The sequence below is a fragment of the Oncorhynchus tshawytscha genome, unplaced genomic scaffold (assembly GCF_018296145.1).
Source record: "Oncorhynchus tshawytscha isolate Ot180627B unplaced genomic scaffold, Otsh_v2.0 Un_contig_57_pilon_pilon, whole genome shotgun sequence".
Taxonomy (NCBI): domain Eukaryota; kingdom Metazoa; phylum Chordata; class Actinopteri; order Salmoniformes; family Salmonidae; genus Oncorhynchus; species Oncorhynchus tshawytscha.
This window is the reverse complement of record NW_024609823.1, coordinates 712,501-722,500: the sequence shown is the minus strand read 5'-3', so window position 1 is coordinate 722,500 and position 10,000 is coordinate 712,501. Positions and strand designations below refer to the sequence as shown.

General features: G+C 45.9%; 1 protein-coding gene across 1 annotated transcript in view; it reads left to right on the top strand.

The window, feature by feature from the left end:
• aldh1a3 (aldehyde dehydrogenase 1 family, member A3) overlaps nt 1–10,000 on the top strand; it is a 39,980-nt gene that overhangs the window by 9,865 nt on the left and 20,115 nt on the right. The window contains exon 5 of the mRNA XM_042319043.1: nt 7,834–7,895. Coding sequence (XP_042174977.1) covers nt 7,834–7,895 — 62 coding nt within the window. The remainder of the gene's footprint in view (nt 1–7,833; nt 7,896–10,000) is intronic.

Here is a 10,000-nt window from a genome sequence, read left to right as displayed (position 1 = left end):
CCTCTACCTGTCAGGAACAACTCCCAGACTAAGATGACTATCCCCTGGTATAATAGTCTGTATACAGTCACTCCTCTACCTGTCAGGAACAACTCCCAGACTAAGATGACTATCCCCTGGTATAATAGTCTGTATACAGTCACTCCTCTACCTGTCAGGAACAACTCCCAGACTAAGATGACTATCCCCTGGTATAATAGTCTGTATACAGTCACTCCTCTACCTGTCAGGAACAACTCCCAGACTAAGATGACTATCCCCTGGTATAATAGTCTGTATACAGTCACTCCTCTACCTGTCAGGAACAACTCCCAGACTAAGATGACTATCCCCTGGTATAATAGTCTGTATACAGTCACTCCTCTACCTGTCAGGAACAACTCCCAGACTAAGATGACTATCCCCTGGTATAATAGTCTGTATACAGTCACTCCTCTACCTGTCAGGAACAACTCCCAGACTAAGATGACTATCCCCTGGTATAATAGTCTGTATACAGTCACTCCTCTACCTGTCAGGAACAACTCCCAGACTAAGATGACTATCCCCTGGTATAATAGTCTGTATACAGTCACTCCTCTACCTGTCAGGAACAACTCCCAGACTAAGATGACTATCCCCTGGTATAATAGTCTGTATACAGTCACTCCTCACCTGTCAGGAACAACTCCCAGACTAAGATGACTATCCCTGGTATAATAGTCCTGTCAGGAACAACTCCCAGACTAAGATGACTATCCCCTGGTATAATAGTCTGTATACAGTCACTCCTCTACCTGTCAGGAACAACTCCCAGACTAAGATGACTATCCCCTGGTATAATAGTCTGTATACAGTCACTCCTCTACCTGTCAGGAACAACTCCCAGACTAAGATGACTATCCCCTGGTATAATAGTCTGTATACAGTCACTCCTCTACCTGTCAGGAACAACTCCCAGACTAAGATGACTATCCCCTGGTATAATAGTCTGTATACAGTCACTCCTCTACCTGTCAGGAACAACTCCCAGACTAAGATGACTATCCCCTGGTATAATAGTCTGTATACAGTCACTCCTCTACCTGTCAGGAACAACTCCCAGACTAAGATGACTATCCCCTGGTATAATAGTCTGTATACAGTCACTCCTCTACCTGTCAGGAACAACTCCCAGACTAAGATGACTAGTATAATAGTCTGTAAGATCCCAGACTAAGATGACCCCTGGTATAATAGTCTGTATACAGTCACCTCTACCTGTCAGGAACAACTCCCAGACTAAGATGACTATCCCCTGGTATAATAGTCTGTATACAGTCACTCCTCTACCTGTCAGGAACAACTCCCAGACTAAGATGACTATCCCCTGGTATAATAGTCTGTATACAGTCACTCCTCTACCTGTCAGGAACAACTCCCAGACTAAGATGACTATCCCCTGGTATAATAGTCTGTATACAGTCACTCCTCTACCTGTCAGGAACAACTCCCAGACTAAGATGACTATCCCCTGGTATAATAGTCTGTATACAGTCACTCCTCTACCTGTCAGGAACAACTCCCAGACTAAGATGACTGTCCCCTGGTATAATAGTCTGTATACAGTCACTCCTCTACCTGTCAGGAACAACTCCCAGACTAAGATGACTGTCCCCTGGTATAATAGTCTGTATACAGTCACTCCTCTACCTGTCAGGAACAACTCCCAGACTAAGATGACTATCCCCTGGTATAATAGTCTGTATACAGTCACTCCTCTACCTGTCAGGAACAACTCCCAGACTAAGATGACTGTCCCCTGGTATAATAGTCTGTATACAGTCACTCCTCTACCTGTCAGGAACAACTCCCAGACTAAGATGACTGTCCCCTGGTATAATAGTCTGTATACAGTCACTCCTTTACCTGTCAGGAACAACTTGGTGACTTAGAAACAGCTCTGGGCCCGGAGTCTGGTCGAGCAGGTAATGCTCTCACCTTTAGAACCATATATATACCCCCTGAGATGGGGCTGCTGGTTCAATCCCCACATCAGCCCTACATATTTATGCTCTCTCTACTCTGTCTCTCTACTCCTAACCTGTCATGAAAATAATACAAATACGAAAGGAGTTTGGAATTCCTCTCTCCTTCAAAAAAACACACAAAAAAAACGCTCTGGGCCTAAATAAGCAAAGGTGCACTGCTCAAAAGTAGTGCACTACATAGGGAATAGGGTGCTATTTGGGACACAGGCTCATTCCCTCTACTCTACTTTATATCCCATGTCCACTCCCCTGGCTATGGAAATGGAACCTTTGATAAGCTGTAAAGTGTGGGATGAGTGGGCTCACCCAGGACACAGGGGGATAATGGATCCTGGGTGTGTAGCAGTCTGTCTGGCTGTAATCACCACATACATCAATAGAACAGACAAGACAAGGTCACGGAGTGAGAGTGTCAGATTGAACCCATTATCTAGGCTATCAGCTGGGCTTTTGACATGTCCGTGTGTGGAGGTGGAGGGGGATCATGCAAAATGTCACGGAAGGAAGTAAGGTGCCAAAAGTAGAGCACTATATCGGGAATAGGGTGTCAAGGCAGCATTGGAGTCAGTAAGTTGTTCCCGCTAGTTGCTATGTCAGAAGGATGGACCTTAGTTGCACAGATACTGAGGTACAGTAGTGAAAAAGGATTTTGAATGTCTTGTGTTGGTGTAAGTTCATGTTACTGTGCAGTATTATACATGTATTTTTAAATAGACCGTTTCCTGTCTGTGTTTTTTGTCGGCCTACCTTGGAGTTGTGCTGTTAGAGTTGAGGGCACTAAAACCTTTGGTTGCACCACAGTAGACTATCGGTGGAACAATTGCTGCAACACATGTGCAACATGGCACACTGACATGTTGTAACCACAGTTGTTGGTGCAGGGTTTTAACAAACCTTTCAGTACCCGCAACACCCCAAGTAAGTACATTCTGCTGAACAGAGTAGTTTAAGGTCAACTCTATCGCATAAACATTCCAACTTAACTTATTTATAGTTCAACTGTATTTACCCTCCCAAAAAAGCCAGTTGACTGCTACAGAGAACGAGGAGGGTGGGACATTGCAGCAATTAAATGGAGGGGGGGGTGTTCGAGATGGGGGACGCTTTTAATTGCCCCTCCATTCCAAGAAGGTCAAGGGTGACATTTCACTCCGAACAATAGACTTAATAGTCTGGTTATTGGGGACTCTATCTCCCCGCTCTATTTCCTTCTATTAAACAGGACTTTCAGCCATGTGAGGAGCAGGGACTTTTAGAATGGGCAGAAGAGGAGCAGGGCACAGGGACTTTTAGAATGGGCAGAGGAGGAGCAGGGCACAGGGACTTTTAGAATGGGCAGAAGAGGAGCAGGGCACAGGGACTTTTAGAATGGGCAGAAGAGGAGCAGGGCACAGGGACTTTTAGAATGGGCAGAAGAGGAGCAGGGCACAGGGACTTTTAGAATGGGCAGAGGAGGAGCAGGGCACAGGGACTTTTAGAATGGGCAGAGGAGGAGCAGGGCACAGGGACTTTTAGAATGGGCAGAGGAGGAGCAGGGCACAGGGACTTTTAGAATGGGCAGAAGAGGAGCAGGGCACAGGGACTTTTTAGAATGGGCAGAGGAGGAGCAGGGCACAGGGACTTTTAGAATGGGCAGAAGAGGAGCAGGGCACAGGGACTTTTAGAATGGGCAGAAGAGGAGCAGGGCACAGGGACTTTTAGAATGGGCAGAAGAGGGGTGTCTGTGTTTTTATTCGCCTACCTTGGAGCAGGGCACAGGGACTTTTAGAATGGGCAGAGGAGGAGCAGGGCACAGGGACTTTTAGAATGGGCAGAAGAGGAGCAGGGCACAGGGACTTTTAGAATGGGCAGAAGAGGAGCAGGGCACAGGGACTTTTAGAATGGGCAGAGGAGGAGCAGGGCACAGGGACTTTTAGAATGGGCAGAAGAGGAGCAGGGCACAGGGACTTTTAGAATGGGCAGAAGAGGAGCAGGGCACAGGGACTTTTAGAATGGGCAGAGGAGGAGCAGGGCACAGGGACTTTTAGAATGGGCAGAGGAGGAGCAGGGCACAGGGACTTTTAGAATGGGCAGAAGAGGAGCAGGGCACAGGGACTTTTAGAATGGGCAGAAGAGGAGCAGGGCACAGGGACTTTTAGAATGGGCAGAGGAGGAGCAGGGCACAGGGACTTTTAGAATGGGCAGAGGAGGAGCAGGGCACAGGGACTTTTAGAATGGGCAGAAGAGGAGCAGGGCACAGGGACTTTTAGAATGGGCAGAAGAGGAGCAGGGCACAGGGACTTTTAGAATGGGCAGAGGAGGAGCAGGGCACAGGGACTTTTAGAATGGGCAGAGGAGGAGCAGGGCACAGGGACTTTTAGAATGGGCAGAGGAGGAGCAGGGCACAGGGACTTTTAGAATGGGCAGAAGAGGAGCAGGGCACAGGGACTTTTAGAATGGGCAGAGGAGGAGCAGGGCACAGGGACTTTTAGAATGGGCAGAGGAGGAGCAGGGCACAGGGACTTTTAGAATGGGCAGAGGAGGAGCAGGGCACAGGGACTTTTAGAATGGGCAGAGGAGGAGCAGGGCACAGGGACTTTTAGAATGGGCAGAGGAGGAGCAGGGCACAGGGACTTTTAGAAGGGCAGAGGAGGAGCAGGGCACAGGGACTTTTAGAATGGGCAGAAGAGGAGCAGGGCACAGGGACTTTTAGAATGGGCAGAGGAGGAGCAGGGCACAGGGACTTTTAGAATGGGCAGAGGAGGAGCAGGGCACAGGGACTTTTAGAATGGGCAGAGGAGGAGCAGGGCACAGGGACTTTTAGAAGGGCAGAGGAGGAGCAGGGCACAGGGACTTTTAGAATGGGCAGAGGAGGAGCAGGGCACAGGGACTTTTAGAAGGGCATAGGAGGAGCAGGGCACAGGGACTTTTAGAATGGGCAGAAGAGGAGCAGGGCACAGGGACTTTTAGAATGGGCAGAGGAGGAGCAGGGCACAGGGACTTTTAGAAGGGCAGAGGAGGAGCAGGGCACAGGGACTTTTAGAATGGGCAGAAGAGGAGCAGGGCACAGGGACTTTTAGAATGGGCAGAGGAGGAGCAGGGCACAGGGACTTTTAGAAGGGCATAGGAGGAGCAGGGCACAGGGACTTTTAGAATGGGCAGAGAGGAGCAGGGCACAGGGACTTTTAGAATGGGCAGAGGAGGGAGCAGGGCACAGGGACTTTTAGAAGGGCATAGGAGGAGCAGGGCACAGGGACTTTTAGAATGGGCAGAAGGAGGAGCAGGGCACAGGGACTTTTAGAATGGGCAGAGGAGGAGCAGGGCACAGGGACTTTTAGAAGGGCAGAGGAGGAGCAGGGCACAGGGACTTTTAGAAGGGCAGAGGAGGAGCAGGGCACAGGGACTTTTAGAAGGGCAGAGGAGGAGCAGGGCACAGGGACTTTTAGAAGGGCAGAGGAGGAGCAGGGCACAGGGACTTTTAGAAGGGCAGAGGAGGAGCAGGGCACAGGGACTTTTAGAAGGGCAGAGGAGGAGCAGGGCACAGGGACTTTTAGAAGGGCATAGGAGGAGCAGGGCACAGGGACTTTTAGAAGGGCACAGGAGGAGCTTTTAGAAGGGCAGAGGAGGAGCAGGGCACAGGGACTTTTAGAAGGGCAGAGGAGGAACAGGGCAAGGGACTTTTAGAAGGGCAGAGGAGGAGCAGGGCACAGGGACTTTTAGAAGGGCAGAGGAGGAGCAGGGCACAGGGACTTTTAGAAGGGCAGAGGAGGAGCAGGGCACAGGGACTTTTAGAAGGGCAGAGCCAGGGCATTTAGAAGGGCAGAGGAGGACTTTTTAGAAGGGCAGAGGAGGAGAAGGGCACAGGGACTTTTAGAAGGGCAAGGAGCAGGGCACAGGGACTTTTAGAAGGGCAAATAGGAAAGGAGCAGGGCAAACAGGGACTTTTAGAAGGGCAGAGGAGGAGCAGGGCACAGGGACTTTTAGAAAGGGCAGACTTTAAACTAAATAAATGGAAAGGATGCCACATTTAAACAGACTGTAAACTAAATAAATGACTGGATGCTCACATTTAAACAGACTTTATAAATGGAGAAAGGATGCCACATTTAAACAGACTTTAAACTAAATAAATGAGAAAGGATGCCACATTTAAACAGACTTTAAACTAAATAAATGGGAAAGGATGCCACATTTAAACAGACTGTAAACTAAATAAATGAGAAAGGATGCCACATTTAAACAGACTTTAAACTAAATAAATGAGAAAGGATGCCACATTTAAACAGACTGTAAACTAAATAAATGAAAAGGATGCCACAACAGACTTTAAACTAAATAAATGAGAAAGGATGCCACATTTAAACAGACTTTAAACTAAATAAATGAGAAAGGATGCCACATTTAAACAGACTGTAAACTAAATAAATGAGAAAGGATGCCACATTTAAACAGACTGTAAACTAAATAAATGAGAAAGGATGCCACATTTAAACAGACTGTAAACTAAATAAATGAGAAAGGATGCCACATTTAAACAGACTGTAAACTAAATAAATGAGAAAGGATGCCACATTTAAACAGACTTTAAACTAAATAAATGAGAAAGGATGCCACATTTAAACAGACTGTAAACTAAATAAATGAGAAAGGATGCCACATTTAAACAGACTTTAAACTAAATAAATGAGAAAGGATGCCACATTTAAACAGACTGTAAACTAAATAAATGAGAAAGGATGCCACATTTAAACAGACTTTAAACTAAATAAATGAGAAAGGATGCCACATTTAAACAGACTTTAAACTAAATAAATGAGAAAGGATGCCACATTTAAACAGACTGTAAACTAAATAAATGAGAAAGGATGCCACATTTAAACAGACTGTAAACTAAATAAATGAGAAAGGATGCCACATTTAAACAGACTGTAAACTAAATAAATGAGAAAGGATGCCACATTTAAACAGACTTTAAACAGACTGTACTAAATAAATGAGAAAGGATGCCAATAAATGAGAAAGGATGCCACATTTAAACAGACTGTAAACTAAATAAATGAGAAAGGATGCCACATTTAAACAGACTGTAAACTAAATAAATGAGAAAGGATGCCACATTTAAACAGACTGTAAACTAAATAAATGAGAAAGGATGCCACATTTAAACAGACTGTAAACTAAATAAATGAGAAAGGATGCCACATTTAAACAGACTGTAAACTAAATAAATGAGAAAGGATGCCACATTTAAACAGACTGTAAACTAAATAAATGAGAAAGGATGCCACATTTAAACAGACTGTAAACTAAATAAATGAGAAAGGATGCCACATTTAAACAGACTGTAAACTAAATAAATGAGAAAGGATGCCACATTTAAACAGACTGTAAACTAAATAAATGAGAAAGGATGCCACATTTAAACAGACTGTAAAAACAGACTAAAACTAAATAAATGAAAAGGATGCCAATTTAAACAGACTGAGAAAGGATGCCACATTTAAACAGACTGTAAACTAAATAAATGAGAAAGGATGCCACATTTAAACAGACTGTAAACTAAATAAATGAGGATGCCACATTTAAACAGACTGTAAACTAAATAAATGAGAAAGGATGCCACATTTAAACAGACTGTAAACTAAATAAATGAGAAAGGATGCCAAATTTAAACAGAATGTAAACTAAATAAATGAGAAAGGATGCCACATTTAAACAGACTGTAAACTAAATAAATGAGAAAGGATGCCAAATTTAAACAGACTGTAAACTAAATAAATGAGAAAGGATGCCATGGAGAGAGATTGATAATGAGCCTCTTGTTGTTGTGTTGTTGCTTCTCCAGATGACACGTTTATGTGTTTCACCAGACATGAGCCCGTAGGTGTGTGTGGAGCCATCATCCCAGTAAGTAGGACCAGTGTTTTGTGTTTGTGACTCTGAAATAATTATACATGTAGAATCTGCTTGCAGGATGTGAACAAGTAATAAACACATACTACTGCTGTACTACAGCTAAACACAATGACTTGGCAAATAGAAGTGGTCAATTTGACCTACATTGACTGAAAAATGCATGCCTACACACACACACACCCACCCAATGACCAGGGGTGTACAGTGCAGTGAGTTTACCTTCACTGTATCAGAATCCCCACAGACGATAGCCATGGGACACAGATACAGTACAGGCCTACACACACACACACACGCACCCACCCAACGACCAGGGGTGTACAGTGCAGTGAGTTTACCTTCACTGTATCAGAATCCCCACAGACGATAGCCATGGGACACAGATACAGTACAGGCCTACACACACACACACACACACCACCCACCCAACGACCAGGGGTGTACAGTGCAGTGAGTTTACCTTCACTGTATCAGAATCCCCACAGACGATAGCCATGGGACACAGATACAGTACAGGCCTACACACACACACACACACACACACACCCCAACGACCAGGGGTGTACAGTGCAGTGAGTTTACCTTCACTGTATCAGAATCCCCACAGACGATAGCCATGGGACACAGATACAGTACAGGCCTACACACACACACACACACACACACCCCACCAACGACCAGGGGTGTACAGTGCAGTGAGTTTACCTTCACTGTATCAGAATCCCCACAGACGATAGCCATGGGACACAGATACAGTACAGGCCTACACACACACACACACGCACCCCCACCCAACGACCAGGGGTGTACAGTGCAGTGAGTTTACCTTCACTGTATCAGAATCCCCACAGACGATAGCCATGGGACACAGATACAGTACAGGACACAGATACAGTACACACACACACACACACACACACACACACACACACACACACACGACCAGGGGTGTACAGTGCAGTGAGTTTACCTTCACTGTATCAGAATCCCCACAGACGATAGCCATGGGACACAGATACAGTACAGGCCTACACACACACACACACACACACACACACACACACACACACACACACACACACACACACAACGACCAGGGGTGTACAGTGCAGTGAGTTTACCTTCACTGTATCAGAATCCCCACAGACGATAGCCATGGGACACAGATACAGTACAGGCCTACAGTACAGCAGACTGTTGGAGATTTACAATCGTGATGGACGGACGTCATGTTGGCACCAAAACTCTCCTTTATTCTAGAGACAAGGGAGAATGTTTTTGTGTGTGTGTGTGTGTGTGTGTGTGTGTGTGTGTGTGTGTGTGTGTGTGTGTGTGTGTGTGTGTGTGTGTGTGTGTGTGTGTGTGTGTGTGTGTGTGTGTGTGTGTGTGTGTGTGTGTGTGTGTGTGTGTGTGTGTGTGTGTGTGTGTGTGTGTGTGTGTGTGTGTGTGTGTGTGTGTGTGTGTCTGTGTGTGTGTGTGTGTGTGTGTGTGTGTGTGTGTGTGTGTGTGTGTGTGTGTGTGTGTGTGTGTGTGTGTGTGTGTGTGTGTGTGTGTGTGTGTGTGTGTGTGTGTGTGTGTGTGTGTGTGTGTGTGTGTGTGTGTGTGTGTGTGTGTGTGTGTGTGTGTGTGTGTGTGTGTGTGTGTGTGTGTGTGTGTGTGTGTGTGTGTGTGTGTGTGTGTGTGTGTGTGTGTGTGTGTGTGTGTGTGTGTGTGTGTGTGTGTGTGTGTGTGTGTGTGTGTGTGTGTGTGTGTGTGTGTGTGTGTGTGTGTGTGTGTGTGTGTCTGTGCCAAACACAAGAGCCGTTCCTCATGCTTTTAACTGTCAGTGCTGTCACCCCAAAAACCATATTATTCTGTGCCTCAGCTCCAAGGGCATTACGTGTCCCTGGCACATACAGAAATATAACTCTTAGCATGCGTGTTGACAGTCATAGATCAGTGGAGCTGCAGCAATAACGAGATAGTTAAATCAGGTTACGCCCCAAATGGCACCCTAGTACCTACATAGTGCACTACTTTTGACTGAGCACTATAGGCTGTAGTGCACTATATAGGGAATAGGGTGTCATTTGGAATGCATTAGAATAAATGATCCC